The 24,068-nt window shown below is 44.2% G+C and overlaps 1 protein-coding gene across 1 annotated transcript in view; it reads right to left on the reverse strand.

Annotated features, from left to right (window-relative positions):
- Positions 1 to 24,068, reverse strand: part of LOC126426481 (adenylate cyclase type 5-like) — an 858,869-nt gene that overhangs the window by 261,113 nt on the left and 573,688 nt on the right. Inside the window, exons 5-6 of the mRNA XM_050088392.1 lie at positions 5,641 to 5,787; positions 62 to 220 (exon numbers count right to left, since the gene is read on the reverse strand). Of these exons, the coding sequence (XP_049944349.1) occupies positions 62 to 220; positions 5,641 to 5,787 (306 nt within the window). The remainder of the gene's footprint in view (positions 1 to 61; positions 221 to 5,640; positions 5,788 to 24,068) is intronic.

The following is a 24,068-nucleotide window of genomic DNA, read 5'->3' on the forward strand; positions in this document are numbered from 1 at the left end:
ACGCCTTCAGGGGACTGCGTCGCAGGCCTGGACGCTATGCTGGGTTCCGCAGCCCACTTACCCCGGCAGGCCGCCGCTCTCCATGTAGTTGGCCAGCGTGACGTCGTTGGACCAGACGTCGAACTGCCACTTGCGCAGGCCCAGTACGCCGCAGTGCACGCGGCCCGTGTGGATGCCGACGCGCATGTTCACGTTCACGCCCATCACCTCGCGCACCAGCCTGCGGGCACGAGATTCTGCGTAATAGACGTGTAAAGGAATTAATGGTTTACATCTCGAATGACAAAAGTAGTCAGTACCACTGTGCTGCGTAGTATTGATACTATGGAGCAGGCAAAGATTTGTCGTTAGCGGAAATTTATGTTAGTGGTGTCCCACAAGGTTGAATCTTAGGCCCACTCCTTTTCGTCGCAAACGCTCTTCAATAATGACATGGGGTAATTAATTTCTTGTTTTGTAGTCGCGTCTGACTGTAACTGAAAAATGTAAAACATAAACAACATACATACAGAGCTGCACTAACATTATGCCATTCATACAACAGTTACATTACATAAAAATAGCAAAAACAGCACACTATTTGTACTGTCCTTTAGCATATGACTATATACAGGGTGAGTCAGGAGGAAAGGTACATGCTTTGACGGGTGATAGGATTAGTGATCATGAACAAAAAACTTAATGTGGACGTATGCCCTATTCCGAATGGTTTCCGAGATAGAACACATTTAATATCACTTTTGTAAGTTTTCCTTGAATAACTCGAAAACCGTACCGTCCAGCGAAAACGCGTCGCAGTAGAAAATTAAACTATCTTAAATTTCCTACAAAAAAAATCCTTATCATTTTTTCCTCTATAACTAATAGTCCGTGCGAAGAGAGCGCGAGAATGTTGAAAAACTCGCTCGACGCCCATGCAGTGTAGCTTACGTAGATCTTGTAGGCCAATTTGAGGTAGCATATTGAGGTAGCAAGTTGAGACGAACAGTTTGATATGGGACACTTGTCGTCTGTCGAGCTGAGAAACTACCTCAAATTTGCCTACAAAAACTACGTAAGCTACAGCTCACGCGTGTCGAGCGAGTTTTTCAGTATTCTCGCGCCCTCTTCACACATACCATTAGTTCTAGAGAAAAAAATGAAAATGACCATTTTTATAGGAAATTTAATATAGTTTCATTTTGTACTGCGACACGTTTTTGCTGGACGGTGCAGTTTTCGAGTTGTTCAAGAAAAACTTACAAAAGTGATATTAAATGTGTTCTATCACGGAAACCATTCGGAATAGGCCACACGTCCGTATGAAGTTTCTTTGTTCAGAATCACTCATACTATCACCCCTCAAAGCATGTACCTTTCCCCCTGACTCACCCTGTATATATTCATTTGCAGTTTAACGACAAAATCACCTGCTTTCTATAGGTTTTTTTTTTCACTGAACTCCTGAGCAACGTCGATGGAATGTCCCCTTGCTCAGATTCAGGCTTGACTCCGTAGTGGCATATTATCGATGAGATCATCAAGCTTGTCCTGGTACAAATTGGCCCATTATTCAATGTCGAGTCTGTGTAAGTCGCACAGATTACATAGTAGCTGTCGACGCCCCAAAATAGCTCGTTTCGGTCGATCCCACACATGCTCGATTGGATTCACGTTAACGGAATAGGCAGGGCACTCCATTCTGGTGATACTATAATGTTGAAGGAACGCGTTCACAAGAACAGCACAGCAGCCATGCGAGTTGTCGTCGATCAGGACGAAATTGTTGCCAAAATGTTGGTGATACTGTCAAACTATCAGCTGCAGTATCTCATCCCTGTACTGTCGATCAGTGATGGTGCCTCAACAACCATGAGAGGCATACGGTAGCCCCACGTAGTGCCAATCTAGGCGTCACTCCACCACCACCTTGTAGCATAGGTGGGACACAGTGTTGGAGGAGTTCGATAGTACCAGGGCTGTGAACACGTTATCTGGGATTATTGGGATACAAACAGATCCGAGTATGGCCCATAAACAACACCCAACGCTAATCCTGTGGCGTCTGTTGTGCATGATTTCTTGCCCATCTCTAACGGTGTTGTGGTGTACGATGTAGTCTTCGCCATGGTCTTTGGAAATTGAGGTTTGCAACATGCAGTTGTCTCTTAACAAACTGATGCGGTTCCTTTGACTCAAAAGTCGTAAGTATCGATCATCCTGTGCAACTGTCGAAAATATAGGGCCTGTGCAGTGCAAGTCCTCAACACTAACTGGAACCGATTCCATGTTAACACCACATTACTTTATCCGCAGTGCACATGTCGAGCAATTTCGCCAGTTGACAAGCCTTCTGTGCAAGGTGATTATGTGGACCCGATCACTGACTGCTAATGTCCTTCATGGCATGATGGATGGTCTTCTACTGTTCCACAGACGTGTCTAGTATGACCCTACTGGTGCTTCAGTTTCGACTAAAATGGTGCAATCGATTTGAGTTTGGTGTTAAACCCATAGGTCACGCTTATGGTAACTGTGTATATGTTTGCAACCAACGTTAGGGGTGACTTTCCTGTTGGTACAGAAACAGACAATGGCTTCACACCTCCAAGATCTAATGGAGTGACGCAAAACTTTTGTTGATGTGTGTATGTTATGATACAGTCATAAGGTGTGAGGCACGCAACAGGATGTTGATCTTTTATGATATAGAGTGATAGTAGAGATGTTACATATCCCAAAAGACTTCAGTGTTTCAGATGCTCTTTATTATGTGGCAGTAACAATCACACATTAAATGTGTATACATTGCACTCCATCTCCATCTCTCTGCATCCCATCCTGTCATTGCAGACCTGCCCAACCTCCAAATTCGTCCTGGCTTTATGTCTTCCGACAATCCTCCCCTAAAATCTATCTTCATTTCCGTAGATATCAATCAACGGCATATATATTTCATTTACACACCTCCTTCTGTCTTCCATCCCCCCGCCCCCCGCCCACACACACACAGAACACCCTACGTTTATTGTACCTACAACCATTTCATTTCATTGTTAGTGTTTTTTTTTTTACTTTTGTTACTGCAAGTGCATAGCTCTTCAATGAACATCGCCATTCCTTAAAACGAATTCCAATATCTACACCACTGGCCATTAAAATTGCTACACCACGAGGATGACGTGCTACAGACGCGAAATTTAACCGACAGGAAGAAGATGCTGTGATACTCAAATGATTAGCTTTTCAGAGCATTCACAAAAGTTTGGCGACGGTGGCGACACCTACAACGTGATGACATGATGACAGTTTCCAACCGATTTCTGATACACAAACAGCAGTTGACCGGCGTTGCCTGGTGAAACGTTGTTATGATGCCTCGAGTAAGGAAGAGAAATGCATACCATCACGTTTACAACGTAGATAAAGGTCGGATTGTAGCCTATCGCGATTGCGGTTTATCGTATCGCGACATTGCTGCTCGCGATGGTCGAGATCCAATGACTGTTAGCAGAATATGGAATCAGTGGGTTTAGGACGGTAATACGGAACGCCGTGCTGGATCCCAACGGCGTCGTATCACTAGCAGTCGAGATGACAGGCATCTTATCCGCATCGCTGTAACGGATCGTGCAGCCACGTCTCGATGCCTGACTCAACAGGTAGGGACGTTTGCAAGACAACACCCGTCTGCACGAACAGTTCGACGACGTTTGCAACAACATGGACTATCAGCTCGGAGACTGTGGCTGCGGTTACCCTTGACGCTGCATCACAGACAGGAGCGCCTGCGATGATGTACGCAACGACGATCCTGGGTGCACGAATGGCAAAACGTCATTTTTTCGGATGAATCCAGTTTCTGTTTACAGCATCACGATGGTCGCATCCGAGTTTGGCGACATCGCGATGAACGCACATTGGAAGCGTGTATTCGTCATCGCCATACTGGCGTATCACCCGACGTGATGGTATGGGGTGCCATCGGAAACACGTCTCGGTCACCTCTTGTTCGCATTGACGGCACTTTGAACAGTGGACGTTACATTTCAGATGTGTTACGACCCGTGGCTCTACCCTTCATTGGATCCCTGCGAAACCCTACATTTCAGCAGAATATTGCACGACCGCATGTTGCGGGTCCTGTTCGGGCCTTTCTGGATACAGAAAATGTTCGACTGCTGCCCTGACCAGCACATTCTCCAGATCTCTCACCAAATGAAAACGTGTGGTCAATGGTGGCCGAGCAACTGGCTCTTGACAATACGCCAGTCACTACTCTTGATGAAATGTGGTATCGTGTTGAAGCTGCATGGGAAGCTGTACCTGTGCAAACCATCCAAGCTCTGTTTGACTCAATGCCCAGGCGTATGAAGGCTCTTATTACGGCCAGAGATGGTTGTTCTGGGTACTGATCTCTCAGGATCTATGCACCCAAATTGCTTGTAAATGTAATCACATGTCAGTTCTAGTATATTATATTTGTCCAACGAATATGAGTTTATTATCTGCATTTCTTCTTGGTGTAGCAATTTTAATGGCCAGTAGTGTACCTTCACCTTTTACAAGGAGCGTTCAATAAGTAATGTAACAAATTTTTTTCTAGAAGCAGTTTGGTTTTATTATAGATTCCAGTACACTGTATTATTACATACTCTTTTGGCAACAAAACACTATTTGTTGACACACAACCTCCGGTTGGTGCGACGGTCTTACGCCACCTTTTTCGGAGGCCTGCATGCCTGTGTGGTACCAATCTACTGGTCGTCATCAGAGCCAGCACTTTGCGGTACCAGTAGCCTCCCAAGCATCAACGTGCTGCTTCCCACGGCGTGCATCCTTCATTAGGCCTAACAGATGGAAGTCAGTAGATGCGGGATCTGGGCTGTAAGGTTGATGAGAAAGAACAGTCCAGCGAAGTTTCGTGAGCTCCTCTCGGGTGCACAGACTTATGCGAGGCCTTGCTTCGTCATGGAGAAGCACAAGCTCCTTTGCATTTTAGGGGCGGTGAACACACTAAAGTCGTTCCTTCAGTTTACTGGAGACAGCACGACGCCCTTCAGAGTTGGTCATTGCACCATGAAAGCAGACACTGCACTCTTGAGACTCCCAGAAGACTGTCGCCATGGCTTTAAATCAGCTTTGAACTTTTTCTTTGAAGGAGAGGTGGTGAGGCGCCACTCCATGGACTGACGGTTCGAAGTGACGAACGCATCTTTCAGCGCCTTTGACGATGATCGGACAAAAATGGTCGCAATGAGCTTCGCAATGGGCAAGCAGTTCCGCGCAAACGGCCCTTCGTTGCTCTTTATGGTCTTCTGTTAGGTGCCTAGGACCTAGGAGGAACACACTCTTGAGTATCCCAACTGGTAGACACGTGCATCAGCACTGCGGACAGAGACGTCCACTTGTGCAGTGAAGTGTTTGACTGTGATCCGTCAGTCAACTCGGCTGGGAGTGTCCGCTCATTCCAAAGCTGCAGGAGCCACAGCGGTGTGCGACAGGTCAGCAATTGGGAGATCGACAGGTTTGAGTGACCTCGCTCTGTGTAGCTGGCGCAGCTTGCTGAAATCCCTGGCACTATTTGTCCAGATCGATGCCCATTAGAAATATATCACATGTGGGAGTACACGAGGTAAGTAGGTGGTGGAGGGTACTTACGCGATGGCGTCGATCATGTCGAGGCCCATCTCGACGCAGCAGTGGGCGTGGTCGGGCCGGGGCTCCGGCAGGCCGGACACACAGTAGTAGCAGTCCCCCAGCAGCTTGATGCGCAGGCAGTGGTGCTCCGCCGCCAGACGGTCGAACCTGCACACAGGAACAAACCAGCCACTGTATTGCTCGGAAAACGAAAGTGGCTACTTGCTGAAAGTGGCAGCACCGCCGTGGTTACGTCCAGGAAGCAGGGAGGGGAAGCAGCAGTAGCGTACACTTCACTGCTCTTATACTATGAGGAGACCCCAGTCGTGCGACAGCTGTTAATATCGTGTTGAACCTCCATTTGTCCGGCATAGTGCATCAACTCGATGGGCAGTGGACTTAACAAGTTGTTGGAAGTCCCCTGCAGAAGCATTGAGCCATGCTGCCTGTGTAAAGGTCCATAACTGCGAAAGACATTTCCAGGGGCAGATGTGGACTCTGACCGCAATCTATTGCTTATGAACTGTAGAGTAAAACTGAGAAAACTGGAAAAAGGTGGGAATTTGAGGAGATGGGACCTGGATAACCTGAAAGAACCAAAGGTTGTAGAGAGCTTTAGAGAGAGCATTAGGGAACGATTGACAAGAATGGGGGAAAGAAATACAGTAGAAGATGAATGGGTAGCTTTCAGAGACGAAATAGTGGAGGTAGCAAAGGATCAAGTAGGTAAAAAGACGAGGGCTAGTAGAAATCCTTGGGTAACAGAAGAAATATTGAATTTAATTGATGAAAGGAGAAAATATAAAAATGCAGTAAATGAAGCAGGCAAAAAGCAATACAAACGTCTCGAAAATGATATCGACAGGAAGTGCAAAATGGCTATGCAGGGATGGCTAGAGGACAAATGTAAGGATGTAGAGGCACATATCACTAGGGGTAACATGGATATTGCCAACAGGAAAATTAAAGAGATCTTTGGAAAAAAGGGAGCCACTTGTATGAATATCAAGAGCGTTGATGGAAACGCAGTTCTAAGCAAAGAAGGGAAAGCAGAAAGGTGGAAGGAGTATATAGAGGGTCTATACAAGGGCGATGTTCTTGAGGACAATGTTATAGAAATGGAAGAGAATGTAGATGAAGATGAAACAGGAGATATGATACTGCGTGAAGAGTTTGACAGAGCACTGAAAGACCTAAGTCGAAACACGGCCCCGGCAGTAGAGAACATTGCATTACAACTACTGACAGCCTTGGGAGAGCCAGGCCTAACAAACCTTTACCATCTGGTGAGCAAGATGTATGAGACAGGTGAAATACCTCAGACTTCAAGAAGAATATAATAATTCCAATTCCAAAGAAAGCAGGTGTTGACAGATGTGAAAATTACCAAACAATCAGTTTAATAAGCCACGGCTACAAAATACTAACACAAATTCTTCACAGACGAATGGAGAAACTGGTAGAAGCCGACCTAGGGGAAGATCAGTTTGGATTCCGTAGAAATGTTGTAACACGTGAGGCAATACTGACCCTACGACTTATCTTAGAAGAAAGATTAAGGAAAGGCAAACCTATGTTTCTAGCATTTGTAGACTTAGAGAAAGCTTTTGACAATCTTGACTGGAATACTCTCTTTCGAATTCTGAAGGTGGCAGGGGTAAAATACAGGGAGCGAAAAGCTATTTACAATTTGTACAGAAACCAGATGGCAGTTATAAGAGTCGAGGGGCATGAAAGGGAAGCAGTGGTTGGGAAGGGAGTGAGACAGGGTTGTACCCTCTCTCCAGTGTTATTCAATCTGTATATTGAGCAAGCATTAAAGGAAACAAAAGAAAAATTCGGAGTTGGAATTAAAATCCATGGAGAAGAAATAAAAGCTTTGAGGTTCGCCAATGACACTGCAGTTCTGTCAGAGACATCAAAGGACCAGGAAGAGCAGCTGAACGGAATGGACAGTGTCTTGAAAGGAGGATATAACATGAACATCAACAAAAGCAAAACGATGATAATGGAATGTCGTCGAATTAAATCGGATGATGCTGCAGGAATTACATTAGGAAATAGACGTTCAAAGTAGTAAAAGCCGGCCACGGTGGTCTCGTGGTTCTAGGTGCGCAGTCCGGAACCGTGCGACTGCTACGGTCGCAGGTTCGAATACTGCCTCGGGCATGGCTGTGTGTGATGTCCTTAGGTTAGTTAGGTTTAAGTAGTTCTAAGTTCTAGGGGACTGATGACCACAGCAGTTGAGTCCCATAGTGCTCAGAGCCATTTGAACCATTTGAAAATAGTAAAGGAGTTTTGCTATTTGGGGAGCAAAATAACTGATGATAGTCAAAGTAGAGAGGATGTAAAATGTAGACTGGCAATGACAAGGAAATCGTTCCTGAAGAAGAGAAATTTGTTAACATCGAGTACAGATTTAAGTGTCAGGAAGTCGTTTCTGAAAGTATTTGTATGGAGTGTAGCCATGTATGGAAGTGAAATATGGACGATAAATAGTTTAGACAAGAAGAGAACTGAAGCTTTCGAAATGTGGTGTTACAGAAGAATGCTGAAGATTAGATGGATAGATCACATAACTAATGTGAAGGTATTGAATATAGTTGGAGAGAAGAGAAATTTGTGGCACAACTTGACTAGAAGAAGGGATCGGTTGGTAGGGCATATTCTGAGGCATCAAGGGATCACCAATTTAGTACTGGAGGGCAGCGGGGTGGGTAAAAATCGTAGAGGGAGACCAAGAGATGAATACACTAAACAGATTCAGATGGATGTAGGTTGCAGTAGGTACTGGAAGATGAAGAACTTTGCACAGCATAGAGTGGCATGGAGAGGTGCATCAAACCAGTCTCTGGACTGAAGAGCACGCCACCACCAAATACGAAAGTGTTGCAAGTTTAGAATGTTGTGCACAGGTAGACGTCCCTATTACGTTCCACAACCACAACTGAATCTCAATGTAGACAAGTGTAATGTGCTGGGAATACATAGAAAGAAAGATCCTTTATCATTTAGCTACTATATAACAGGTCAGCAACTGGGAGCAGTTAATTCCATAAATTATCTGGGAGTAGGCATTAGGAGTGATTTAAAGTGGAAGGACCATACAAAATTAATCGTCGGTAAATCAGATCCCAGACTGGGATTCATTGGAGGAATCCTAAGGAAATGCAGTCCGAAAACAAAGGAAGTAGGTTACAGTATACTTGTTCGCCCACTGCTTGAATATTGCTCACCAGTGTGGGACCCATACCAGATAGGGTTGATAGAAGAGATAGAGAAGATCCAACGGAGAGCAGCGCGCTTCGTTACAGGATCATTTAGTAATCGCAAAAGCGTTACGGAGATGATAGATAAACTCCAGTGGAAGACTCTGAAAGAGAGACGCTCAGTAGCTCGGTATGGGCTCCTGTTGAAGTTTCGAGAACATACCTTCTCCGAGGAGTGAAGCAGTATATTGCTCCCTCCTACGTACATCTCGCGAAGAGACCATGAGGATAAAATCAGAGAGATCAGAGCCCACACAGGGGCATACCGACAATCTTTCTTCCCACGAACAATACGAGACTGGAGTAGAAGGGAGAACCGATAAAGGTACTCAAGGTACCCTCCGTCACACACCGTCAGGTGGCTTGAGGAGTATGGATGTAGATGTAGTTGCAGATCCAATTCGCGTCGGCCGATCTGGGTGGGCAAATCATTCCCTTTAATTGTGTACGATTTTCTTCAGCCAGTCACAAACAGCTGTGGCCGATGATATGGTGCATTGTCATCCATTCTAGTGCTATCGTCATTTGGAAAACTCCATGAATGACCGCAAATGGTCCCTGAGTAACTGAACATAACCATATCCAGTCAATGATCATTTCAGTTGGACCAGAGGATCCAATCTGTTCCATGTAAAAACAGCCCATATGATTATTGACCCAACGTCAGCCTACACAGTGTGATGTTGTCAATTTGGCTCCATGGCTTTATGGGGTCTGCATCACACTCGTACCCTACCACTAGCTCTTACCAACTGCAACGGCGTTCAAAATGGTTCAAATGGCTCTGAGCACTATGGGACTTAACATCTGAGGTCATCAGTCCCCTAGAACTTAGAACTACTTAAACCTAACTAACCTAAGGACATCACACACACCCATGCACGAGGCAGGATTCCAACCTGCAACTGTAGCGGTCGCACTGTAACATGGACTCAGATGATCAGGCACAGTTTTCCACTGCTCACAAGCACAAAATGGGCACTGCAAGCGATGTACTTTTAGCAAAGGCATACAGTTATTTCATGTAGTACTGCTTGTCTGTTAGCACTGACAACTCTATCCAAATCCCGCAGCACTCGGTCGTTAAGTGAAAGCCGTTGGCCACTGAGTTGCAATAGTGAGAGGTAATGCCAGGAATTTGGTCTGTTTGGCACACTCTTCAAAATGTGAATGTCGGAATAGTTATTTCATTAACGATTTCCGAAATGGACTGTCCCACACATCTAGCTCCAGCTACCACGTTGCCTTTAAAAACTGTTAACTCCTGTTCTGCAGCCATAATCACATTGGAAACAATTTCAATGAATCACCTAAGTACAAAGGGCAGCCCTGCCAATGAACTGCCCTTTTATACCTTGTGTACGCAGTACTACCACTATTCATATATGTGCATATCGCTATCCCATGACTTTAAGCCGGCCGATGTGGCCGAGTGGTTGTAGGCACTTCAGTCTGGAACCGCGCGACCGCTCCGGTCGCAGGTTTGAATCCTGCCTCGGGCATGGATGTGTGTGATGTTCTTAGGTTAGTTAGGTTTAAGTAGTTCTAAGTTCTAGGGGACTAATGACCTCAGACGTTAAGTCCCATAGTGCTCAGAGCCAGCCATGACTTTTGTCATCTCACTGTAAGTGTAACTGGTGCCCTATGACACGCTATACTCTGTAACTGTCACTGAATTGTTAGCACATGTTACACTCTGTGAGTGAAGTGCTACCACACCTTACACTCTGTACATGCTTTTGACTGAACTGCTACCACACTTTACGTTCTGTATGTGCCTCTCAGTGAAGTGCTACCATACCTTACACTCTGTATGTGTCATGGAGTGAAGTGCTACCACACGTAGCACTTTTTATGACCCACTGACTAAAGTGCTACCATACTTTACACCAGGGGTATCAAAAAATTTGGTTCATGGGTCATGGCCTGGCATGAGTAGCATATGCTCAGCCTGGCTTGCACACTTCCATCACCACCACGGCACGCTGTCTGATCGTGAGGAGAGGAAAAAGTGGAGAACTGTGAATGCACCACATTTAAATGGCAATGCAGTACACTGCATGTAACTTAGTTTTACATTACACATTTCTCAACAACATACATCATAAAGAAAACGAATTTTGAGTATTATTTAATTATTTTTGGCGTGCTGAGCATTGTGTAATTTTTATCTGGTATAAACTGCCGGCACAGCACACGCAGGCACGTAACAATGATTTATCTAGTTTCGTAATCGAAATATGGTCTTTCACACACATACTCAGTATTTTGATCGAAATATTTTATCACTTCTGCAACCTCATTATGGAGATGTGGAAGAACTACCTGAGGAAAACAATGGCTCTGAGCACTATGATACTTAACTTCGAAGGTCATCAGTCCCCTAGAACTTAGAACTACTTAAACCTAACTAACCTAAGGACATCACACACATCCATGCCCGAGGCAGGATTCGAACCTGCGACCGTAGCGGTCGCGCGGTTCCAGACTGTGGCGCCTAGAACCGCTCGGCCACCTCGGCCGGCAAAACAGTGTAGATGACGTGGACAGTTTTAACGTAAAGGAATTGTCTTTATAATGGAAATTACGTCGCAGATCAATCAGCTGCATCTGCAAATGCACAAGGATAGTTTCAGGTCAAACATCAAACAGTCTCGAAATGAAGTCGAAAATACATGTTACTTGGCAGTGTCCTCAGAACGTTACAAAACTACTCTTGTAATTCCTTCAAGGTCACAAGGGATTCTTCGAATCTCACGTTTTCTTTAACGCCAGCGAGCACAGGAAAATGCACTGTGATTGCCTGAATTTACCCTTCTACATGTGAGTTTCTTTCTATATGCATCCCCATCACATCAGAAATAAGTTGTTTCTCACCTTGCAGTGTCTTACTGTTGGCAGTGTTCAATCACGTCCACTCAAAATGCAATGTCTGAAACCCATTCCAAATGTTCTAATTTTCATTTCTGCATTCCCTTTTTACTCATGAAATCGGCATCAATCGGTTTTAAATGGAAAAATCGTTTCAGGAGCGCACTTTGCAGTTATATGTAAACTCTCCATATTCCCATTTCACTTCCATCAAGAACTGTCAGAAGTTACAGTGCAACTACGCGTGCAACTTCAGAAATTTTTCTGTTCCTACCACCAATCTCTTCACATGCTCTACGTTTGCAAATGTAATGCAACATGCTTCTTTACATACAGAGCAATCCATTCCATCTCTAGATCGTTGTAATTGCTTTTTCTTTCATTGTATTGTTATATCGTTTCATAGCAAACTTGCGGTACCCATCGATTATGCGACTGTATGGTAGATACTGTATGATAGATATTAAGAATTCTCCCCTCTGTCATTCTCATTCATTTCTAAAGGCTTGTGACGGTACACCTCTGTACTGCCTCTTTTGGCGCAAACAGCCACTGGACATGTGAACACCCTTCACACCATGAACAAATAGCGATAGGTAAACAACGCTGATACCACGATACCAGCGAAGTGTAGAGATTCCTTCCGACCAAAAAATACCACGCTGCAATACTAAATGAAAAGTCACGCTGTACCAAGTACTTCCAAGAAGGACCGAGCAAAGCTGAGACAGGCCAGCCAAGCCTCGGCTCACACGCGACCCGCACATCCAGCACCTGTGTGGTTTGACACGCCATGGCCGCCGTTACACTCTGTACGTGCCACTGAAGGAAGTTCTGAGGCACCCTACACTCTGCATGTGCCACTGAATGAAGTGCTGCCACACGTTAAACTCTGTACGTGTCACTGAGTGAAGTGCTGCCACACCTTTCACTCTGTACATGTCGCTGAACGAAGTGCTGCCACACATTACACTCTGTACATGCCACTGAATGAAGTGCTGTCACACACTACACTCTGTACATGAAGCTGAATGAAGTGCTTCCACACGCTACACTCTGTAAGTGCCACTGAATGAAGTGCTGCCACATGCTACACTCTGTATGTGTTGCTGAATGAAGTGCTGCCACACGTTACATTCTGTACATGCCAGTGTATAAAGTGCTGCCACACACTACACTCTGCATACGTCACTGAGTGAAGTGCTGCCACACGTTCCCCTCTGTATGTGCCACTGAATGGAGTGCCCATTTAGAACAAGAACAGTGTACATTAACAGGTGCCTAAGCTTCGCTGGTACTATCCACCGTACTGCGTTTCCCGAAGATATCATTATGTTTCTCAGTTATTTTTGTCGATTGATCAACTGCTCTTTCAAACAGAGACCAAATGCCCATTCTTGTTTCGAATCTTCCAGAATTATTGAGCTCGTGCTGCAGATATTAAGGCTGCAGAAGTTCCCTTAATGCCTTTCACGTTCCACTCACAATTAGTCATATGATGGAGTCTACACCCCAAAGATAAAAGGAATGTGGGATACATTTTCAACTCTTCAAATCCTCAACGCTGATTTATAATTTTCTACTAGATCTGACGAAGGATACCATTCTCGTTTAGTGAACAAGCGGTAATAACGGCATCGATTCCTTTCAATCTCATGAATTAAGCCAGATCATCGACTTGGCAGTTACGGTATAGAAAAGTGTGACAATTATATCAATAAAAGTAGAGTATTAAGCAACTCACGTTCAGTAGGCACTGCTCTAAAATGGATTGCTGAATAGTGCAGAAGGAGATGAGTTTGTTTTATTATGTTTCAGAAGAACTTACCACCGAAGATAACGATGAAGATGGACTCATTATTTTAAACATAACTGCGTAATGAAGATGGAACAATAAAGTAGAATTGTACGTGTAAGGGGAAATGCGTACATGAGCTCACATTATGGCTTACATACAACCTTAGATTGTGCCGTCCTGCAAAGATACGTTACTAGTCCCACTTACAACATAGATAGCCATTGCATGTCTACTTATTACAGCTGATCTATTTCGTATTCTTTCATCCAAATTTGTAGCAGAGTCAAATCGTTTTGAAGTAAGAGTACCTCCTAGTTGGTGACATCTGGACACAAAACACTTTAGCAGTATCAATACGACATCGAATTTCACATTCACTGCTCGTCAGAACACACGGCATTTGTTCGACTGTATACAAACAAAAGCAGTTACAAACGTTTCATGAATGAAACTGTTAGTGCAGACAAGAAAAACTGACGCGTGTAGCATGCTGCTGATAATAGAACTGAATCTGAGGTTGTCTGCATTTAGTTTCAAAAAGAAAATAACTTTTAATGCAATGTAAACTTAAATATGATAGTGACTGACTTCATAAACCACACACCTTGAGAAATATCAACAACAGTTGCGCATAGTGCACAGCCATAGTTTTGAGTGCGGCGCGTCGTAGTTTGTCGCTGCCAAATATATCGCATATTTACTCTAGAATGGAAATTGGTACAGCTTTCCCTCAAGCATTGAAGACAATTTAGTTATCTTAGTTGTAGTTAATATGCAGCAATGTATGACCTGAAATGCAACAAATACACTATGTGATCAAATGTATCCGGAGACGGCCGGGATGGCCGAGCGGTTCTAGGCACTTCAGTCTGGAACCGCGTTGCTGCTACGGTTGCAGATTCGAATCCTGCCTCGGACATGGATGTGTGTGATGTCCTTCGTTTAGTTAGTTTTAAGTAGGTCTACGTCTAGGGGACTGATGACCTCAGATGTTAAGTCCTATAGTGCTTAGAGCCATTTGGACGATTTTTTGAACAGATGACGTTCACCGGACATTCAGCATACCCACACCCTGCCATCGGATCGGCACATTGTGTAGCGTGATCCGTCACTCCACTGTTCAATCGTCCAGTGTTTACGCTCCTTAGACCAAGCGAGGCGTCGTTTGAAATATACCGGCTTGATGTGTGGCTTATGAGGGACTCTCGACCATGAAATCCAAGTTTTGTCATGTCCCGCCAAACTATCATAGTACTGGATCCTGATGCAGTTTGGAATTCCTGTCTGATGGTCTGGACCGATGTCTGCCTATTACACATTACGACGCTCTTCAACTGTCGGCCGTCTCTGTCAGTCAACAGACGACGTCGGCCTGTACGCTTTTGTGCTGTACGTGTCCCTTCACGTTTCCAATTCACTATCACATCGGAAACAGTGGACCTATGGATGTTTAGGAGTGTGGAAATCTCGCGTACAGACGTATGACGCAAGTGACACCAAATCACCTGACCACGTTCGAAGTACGTGAGTTCCGCGGAGCGCCCCATTTTCGTCTCTCACGATGTCTAATGACTACTGAAGTCGTTGATATGGAGTACCTGGCAGTAGGTGGCAGCACAATGCACGTAATATGAAAAACGTATTTTTTTGGAGGTGTCCGGATACTTTTTATCACATAGTGTATAAATCGGCCAATGACTAGGCACTTTTCGAGATCTGCGCTGTGTTATTTTCGAAGTGTTACAATAACGATGAATAATTACGAAGAGAGAACCAGTTCATTATCATTATTATGTCAGACAATAAGGTGTCGAATAATAACTTCTTATATCGATAGCTTTCTCAAAATCGAATGAGAAAGATTAGGTGCACGTGAATCCAAAAACAGTGGTTTTTCACTTTTTACACAAAAAGTGAAAGTTTAACTGAGAAATGGATGTAGCTTTGCTTCATGTACATAAAACCTTATTTGATTTGACTACAGCCAGAACATTTACATTGTCCGAAGGAGACATGGTGGCATGTTACTAATTTTGGTGACGAGTCCAAGTATCCACCACATCACATGTCACATCATCGCTTGTTACGCCACGTCGGTGGGCGTCCTGTACAGGGTCCTGGGATCAAGCCAACTTGTGTTATGGAGCTTGTAGTAAGGGAGAGTTGCCGCTGTTTTGTTTATTTAGCACTAAGTCTGACAACTTGTGTCATTTAATACCTATGAAAGGGTCCTGTAGCCACCTTTCATTGCCAACTCTCGTAGTGGTCAAGTCGGCAAAGAGGTCTCCGCTACTTGTGAGAAATCCACCTGCGTTAGGTTGGTGGCGGAAATGGCATCCTGGGGTTTTCCGGTCCACGCGGAGCGTGGAAGAGGCTGGAGAAGCGGGAGGCTGTCTGCCGCCGGTACGGGAAGCGTACACAGCTGTGCTCCAGTCGAAGAACGGTGAGTTGGACTGACCGCGTGGCGCGTTGTCACATAGAGAGGGGAGCTTTTAGCTTTTGGTCACGAATTTCGTCTTATAAAGATTTACTTGCTGGGTTGCAGCAGGGAATGCAAGGCTTTTGTAGACTTTCAGTTTGATTCCCAATGCAGTCTTGACTTTGATCCGTGAGAGGAACGCAGCACAAGGGAGTTGCATATGTTGAAGTGCCCTCGGTTCAGTGTGAGTGTTTATGTGCCTACAACTGTGTGTGTATGCTTCTAATCTTTTCCGGATCTTGGTAATTTTTGTGTATTTGTGGATTTTCTTTGTCTCATGTGATTAAAATTTGGCCACGGTCCATAGAAGCTGTCCCCGCGGACCGAGTGGGCACGCGAGTCTGTTATGAAACGTATAGTATTTCACAAGCAATTGTACATAGTTAGCATGCAACAGCAGTCTATAGATGCACTACATCAATGTTTTAAGGAATAAATAATTTTGCCTTCAATCTTATCTTGTGTACCGATGTTACGTCGCCGTTACCTTCGCCATTTACCTTGTAGTTTTCCTTGTTGGCCCACCTATACTGTTTGTATAAAGCGTTTATTTTGCATTTTGTTTACGACCTTCCACTAAGGAAGGGATTCTATTTGTGTTTATCTGCTCTGCATAGTAACTAACAGTTCTTGATAAAACTTTACGTAGTTTTCGTGTTAGATTTCTTAGTGTTTTCTTGATCGTTTAGAACAGAAAGCGCCCTAAAACCGTCTTTTGTTTGTTTCGCGGCCGTTAGCCACTAGTCACTTGAATCAGCAGTTGTCTTGTGACAGCCAGAGCGAGAGCACCAGCAGCAGCGACTACTGTTTGTATAAAGCGTTTTTGTACTTATTTGCTGCGCTTAGCTTTTAAATAGTTTTTCTGGGAAAACCTAGCGTAGTTTTCGCGTCTCGTATTTCAGTGAGTGTTTCTTGATTATCAGAGTAGCCCATCAGAAGATTATCTTGGGAATTTGTCACCGTATAGAGTAGGGTAAACATAGTCATGTGTAGGGACTGTGGTTGTTGTGAGCGGACGCAAGGAGAATTGGCCACTCTTCGGGGGCAGGTGGAGGCTTTGTCTGTTAGGCTCATCGAGCTCGTGGCGCAGGCGTCGGCTCGTAGTGGCGTTGGGGCAACTGTGGTGAGACCTATGCCTACTTCGGTGGCCTTGGAATCACATGGAACCCCTGATGTCGCTGCGTCTTCCGGCAGTGAGCATCTTACCGGTCAGCCATCACTCCAGGGTGAATGGCGGACAGTGGTGGGCTCGCGCGTGCCTGGCCGAAAGGCGAAGGTGGGATCTGGCCGCGTGGCAGCTGCCTTACCCCTTTCCAACAGGTACGGGGTGCTTCCTAGTGGTGATGACATCGTTTCCGAGCCACCACAGGATGCCTCGCCTGTTGGGCCAGTGGCCGATTCTCCGGCAGGGTCCCGACAGTCACAGAGGGCGGGCCTATTAGTTATAGGGAGCTCCAAAGTTAGGCGGGTTATGGAGCCCCTTAGGAAAATAGCGGGTAGGTCGGGGAAGAATGCCAGTGTGCACTCGGTGTGCTTGCCGGGGGGTCTCGTCCGTAATGTGGAGGAGGCCCTTCCGGCAGCTATTGAACGCACTGGGTGTGACCGGCTGCAGATAGTAGCACATGTCGGAACGAATGACGCCTGCCGCTTGGGTTCTGAGGCCATCCTTGGTTCCTTCCGGCGGCTGGCTGATTTGGTGAAGACAACCAGCATCGCACGCGGAGTGCAAGCTGAGCTTAATATCTGCAGCATAGTGCCCAGAGTCGATCGCGGTCCTCTGGTTTGGAGCCGTGTGGAGGGTCTAAACCAGAGGCTCAGACGACTCTGCGACTATAATGGTTGCAAATTCATCGACCTCCGTTATTGGGTGGAGAACTGTAGGGCCCCCCTAGACAGGTCAGGCGTGCACTACACACCGGAAGCAGCTACTAGGGTAGCAGAGTACGTGTGGCGTGCACACGGGGGTTTTTTAGGTTAGAGGGACCCCCCCTTGGGCGAAACGGTAAAATACCTGACGGCTTACCAGAGAGGACATTATCATCGTTGATAAAGAACGTCCGTCCTCAGAGACCAAAAACAGGAAAAGTCAACGTAATATTGGTAAACTGCAGGAGTATCCAGGGCAAGGTTCCTGAATTAGTATCTCTTATTGAAGGAAATAGTGCGCATATAGTATTAGGAACGGAAAGTTGGTTAAAACCGGAAGTGAACAGTAACGAAATCCTAGACACAGAATGGAATATATACCGCAAGGATAGGATAAACGCCAATGGTGGAGGAGTATTTATAGCAGTAAAGAATTCAATAATATCCAGTGAAGTTATTAGCGAATGCGAATGTGAAATAATCTGGGTTAAGTTAAGTATCAAAGGTGGGTCAGATATGATAGTCGGATGCTTCTATAGACCACCTGCATCAGCAACCGTAGTAGTTGAGCGCCTCAGAGAGAACCTGCAGAACGTCGTGAAGAAGTTTCGTGATCATACTATTGTAATAGGGGGAGACTTCAATCTACCAGGTATAGAATGGGATAGTCACACAATCAGAACTGGAGCCAGGGACAGAGACTCTTGTGACATTATCCTGACTGCCTTGTCCGAGAATTACTTCGAGCAGATAGTTAGAGAACCAACTCGTGAAGCTAACGTTTTAGACCTCATAGCAACAAATAGGCCGGAACTTTTCGACTCCGTGAATGTAGAAGAGGGTATCAGTGATCATAAGTCAGTGGTTGCATCAATGACTACAAGTGTAATAAGAAATGCCAAGAAAGGAAGGAAAATATATTTGCTTAACAAGAGTGATAGGGCACAAATCGCAGAATATCTGAGTGACCACCATCAAACGTTCATTTCTGAGGAAGAGGATGTGGAACAAAAATGGAAAAAATTCAGAAACATCGTCCAGTACGCCTTAGATAAGTTCGTACCGACTAAGGTCCAAAGCGAGGGGAAAGATCCACCGTGGTATAACAATCATGTACGAAAGGTACTACGGAAACAAAGAAAGCTTCATCATAGGTTTAAGAGTGGTCGAATCATAGCTGATAAGGAAAAGCTGAACGAAGCGAAAAAGAGCGTAAAGAGAGCAATGAGAGAAGCATTCAACGAATTCGAACATAAAACATTGGCAAACAATCTAAACAAGAACCCTAAAAAGTTTTGGTCATATATAAAATCGGTAAGCGGATCTAAATCCCCTATTCAGTCACTCGTTGACCACGATGGCACCGAAACAGAGGACGACCGAAGAAAGGCAGAAATACTGAATTCAGTGTTCCGAAACTGTTTCACTGCGGAAAATCGTAACACGGTCCCTGACTTCAGCCGTCGCACGGACGCCAAAATGGAAAATATTGAAATAAACGATATCGGAATTGAAAAACAACTGCTATCACTTAGTAGCGGAAAAGCATCCGGACCAGACGAGATACCCTTAAGATTCTACAGTGATTATGCTAAAGAACTTGCCCCCTTTCTATCAGCAATTTATCGTAGATCGCTGGAAGAACGTAAAGTACCTAGCGACTGGAAGAAAGCGCAGGTCGTTCCCATTTTCAAGAAGGGTCATAAATCAGATGCGAATAATTATAGGCCTATTTCGCTTACGTCAATCTGTTGTAGAATAATGGAACATGTTTTGTGTTCTCGTATTATGACGTTCTTAGATAATACAAATCTCCTTCATCATAACCAACATGGATTCCGCAAACAGAGATCATGTGAAACTCAGCTCGCCCTATTTGCCCAAGAAATTCACAGTGTCGTAGACACTGGCGAGCAGATTGATGCCGTATTCCTGGACTTCAGGAAGGCATTTGATACGGTTCCGCACTTACGTTTAGTGAAAAAAATACGAGCTTACGGAATATCGGACCAGGTTTGTGATTGGATTCAGGATTTCCTAGAAGAAAGAACACAACATGTCATTCTTAACGGTTCAAAATCTGCAGATGTAGAGGTAATTTCGGGAGTACCGCAGGGAAGCGTGATAGGACCTTTATTGTTTACAATATACATAAATGACTTAGTTGACAACATCGGTAGCTCCGTGAGGCTATTTGCAGATGACACGGTTGTCTACAAGAAAGTAGCAACATCAGAAGACTCGTACGTACTCCAGGAGGACCTGCAGAGGATTAATGCATGGTGCGACAGCTGGCAGCTTTCCCTAAACGTAGATAAATGTAATATAATGCGCATACATAGGGGCAGAAATCCATTCCAGTACGATTATGCCATAGGTGGTAAATCATTGGAAGCGGTAACGACCGTAAAATACTTAGGAGTTACTATCCGGAGCGATCTGAAGTGGAATGATCACATAAAACAAATAGTGGGAAAAGCAGGCGCCAGGTTGAGATTCATAGGAAGAATTCTAAGAAAATGTGACTCATCGACGAAAGAAGTAGCTTACATAACGCTTGTTCGTCCGATTCTTGAGTATTGCTCATCAGTATGGGACCCTTACCAGGTTGGATTAATAGAAGAGATAGACATGATCCAGCGAAAAGCAGCGCGATTCGTCATGGGGACATTTAGTCAGCGCGAGAGCGTTACGGAGATGCTGAACAAGCTCCAGTGGCGGACACTTCAAGAAAGGCGTTACGCAATACGGAGAGGTTTATTATCGAAATTACGAGAGAGCACATTCCGGGAAGAGATGGGCAACATATTACTACCGCCCACATATATCTCGCGTAATGATCACAACGAAAAGATCCGAGAAATTAGAGCAAATACGGAGACTTACAAGCAGTCGTTCTTCCCACGCACAATTCGTGAATGGAACAGGGAAGGGGGGATCAGATAGTGGTACAATAAGTACCCTCCGCCACACACCGTAAGGTGGCTCGCGGAGTATAGATGTAGATGTAGATATAGCGTTTCCATGTGCACAGGTGTAGTGATTAGTGTCCCTTTTTTTATCTGAAACAAATGCTCTGGAATAGATCGTAGTTTCACGAATCTTGCTGCAGGCTGCACTTACGCATGGTGTTCACGACCTATTTACTTTACTCAATATTTGAATCACGGGAAGAATGCCTGGATCATATTAATAACTACATCCCATTCTTTATCAATGACTTTACAATGAATGTTCTTTTGTGAGATTTTCTTATTAATAAATTAAGTAATTTTCCGACTCAGTGCTACCTCTTCTTTGTCGTGTGGCTAGAGTTGGTGGCGACCCTATCTTTTATATTGATTTCAGTGTCAAATAGCATTTTCTTATTCAAAGTGCGCGTGGGTCTTTTAGCTATCAGGATACAATCAAAGGGCGCTTCATGCTTCTTGCACATAGCGTCCTTTTATTCACGCTACTTACACCTACTTTTGCGTTAAATTTGTTTTTGTGCTTTTGAATTTCTATGGCCCCTCTACACACCACAGAAGAGTGGTGGCTGGATCTCAATACAACCATAATATTGAAGAAACGGATCTGGAGCTTCCATGGTCCTAGTGGAATATCTTCCTTCAAAAATATGTTGTCTGCACAACTATAAAATGTTTGTGTAGCTCTTGTCAAGATAATTTCTTAGGGACTACATGTTCTCAAACTCACTGAATACATTATACGAAAAAATGCTGTTTTTGAATCTTGCCCCTTCCTGGATCAGTTTCTGTGAACGCCTACCAAATAGCACCGGGTTGCTCGAAGTATAATCACACCTCGTGTACAACAGGTGCCGAACGTTTAGAGAGGAGGAGACAATGGCATTGGGAAAGAGACGTAAAAGAAATAAATGATGGAAGATAGTAGACAGTGGTTGTGGTAGAGAAAGAGCGAAGGACAGAGCGGAATTGTGAGAGAAAGAGAGGGGCACAGTGGCACTGGTATATAGCTGACAGTGACAGAACAATGTTAAGTAAAGAGTTAAGGAGAGAGTGCCATTGTGAGAGGAGTAAAAGGAAGGAAAAGTGGAAGTGGGTGAAGGCCAGTGGTAATGAAAGACGGAATATATGACAATGGTAACGAAGAAGAGACAGACACTCGAGAGAGACAGCAGCAGTAGGAAGGAATGAATGAGGCAGTAACATTAAGAAGAGAGTGTAGTAGTAGGACAGAACAAAGGAGACTGTGACTGTTGCAAAGGAGACAGTGATAGTTAGAGAGACAAAAAGAGATAATGACAATAAGTTGGGCTGAATGAGTGAGAGAGAATGAGTAAGTGGGAGTGGAGCCACTTCCAGCGATGTACTAGTGGGTGTGAGGGAGTTACAGTTAGGGTAGGTTGTGGGAGTGAGATGTGAGCTGCATGCTGAAAAGAGTGTGAATATGCCTGCGTGCCAAAATTTACGCAAAATTTTTTTAAGGTGTTGAACAAGGTAGAGTCAGGCAGTTACTCCCGCTTTTTTCAGTCAGAATCTTTTAAAACAGTATCATATCAGCTTTTTTGAGCTCTGATAAAATCATTTTACCACTGGTTTAACTCTTTACCGATGTCTTGATGACTCATTGGTTACTGCTATCTGATAGCTATGCAATATTCACTTTAAGTTGCGCTTAAATTACGGTGTGTGTGTGTCTGCCTGACTATTCAGGTAGCCACTGCGGGTCGAATTGCGTTCACTTTTACATTCTGAAACGTAATGGATACTTGAACATTTGAGTACTTTTCTGTTCACTGCTCACGAAGAAGTTAACTTGTTATATGTGTCTATTACAAAAAATTACAGTGTATCACTGGAAGCTTTAAAGAATGGCGATAAATTGAAATGTTTCGTATAGTTACGAAAATGAAGCAGTCAGACATCAACTATTGATGTGCCATTAATATGGAAATATCTGACACTTTCAGTAACAATATTAGAAGTTTGATTACTGGAAAACCAGAAAAACGATGCTAGTTACATGTAAAAATTACCGAAAGTATTTAAAGGACGGCTAAGAAGAATGATATCTTAAGCGGCTAGTAAAAGAACAATTCATCTCTCGTTGGCGCTCCCTGCATCGAACGAATAAAGAATAACCATCTCTGGTCGGTGGTATAGCAACGAAACATAAACAGCATTCAGTTACTGTTATCTCACGTTATGGTCGATACTGAAAACGTATCTACATACAAACAATAAATATTCTTGGCAAGAACCTGCATATAAATAGACATCTTACTTATGTGCAAATAATTAAAACATATATATATATATATATATATATATATATATATATATATATACACAAGAAATATGATGTTTGTGCTATGCCAGAGTACAGTCAGATAAAAAAAGTGTACCACGGCAACGGGTACCAACCGTAAATGGAGAGCAATAATTCCGACGCGAACGGTGCTGTCAAACTGAGACGCTATTTCCTGAGCAGTAAAAGCTGCAACATAAAACCAGCCACACAGTAGCACCAGGTACACAAAGGTTTTTCAAATCGCGCGTAATTCATTCCTATATACTGTATGCATGAGCCCTGTGGGCACAGTGTCGATGAAATTTTATTACTCCTGATAAACTGTTGACAGTAGTACTGATATATCTGAGTAACGTCCAGACAGATTTGTATTCATACGAGAGCTGACCTTAGTCTACCCATCCGCCCGGCGAGAGTACGACTTCTCCTTTTATTCTTTGTGTCCTCGTGTCCGGCAGGTATTTTCAAATCCGAAGAAAGTACCACATTTTACTCTATATGGATTTAGAACTTATAATGTTGCAAATCGTTTTTTATTCGCTTTTTAAATTTCTGTCACATTGCGAACACATGCTTCTGATTATTTTAAACTGATACATAGTTTCAATCAAAGAGAAAGGTTGATTCGAGAAAATATTTCCTCGCAACTGACTTGTCATTTCGCGTCACCTCCCTCTCTTTTCTGGAGACAGTAGTTGCCTTCCGTGAGGTTTTACTCATTTTACTAATGTCATAGATATATTTATCTGCTTTCGTACTGGGATTTATACTTTACTGTTAGCAGCAAAAATTTAAACTGAGCCGCCCGTCGCCGAAATAGCGTCATATGCCTAATATAGTGTAGTGACCCCGCGAGCACGCAGAAGTGCCGCAGCACGACTCGGCATCG

The sequence above is a fragment of the Schistocerca serialis genome, chromosome 11 (assembly GCF_023864345.2).
Source record: "Schistocerca serialis cubense isolate TAMUIC-IGC-003099 chromosome 11, iqSchSeri2.2, whole genome shotgun sequence".
Lineage (NCBI taxonomy): Eukaryota > Metazoa > Arthropoda > Insecta > Orthoptera > Acrididae > Schistocerca > Schistocerca serialis.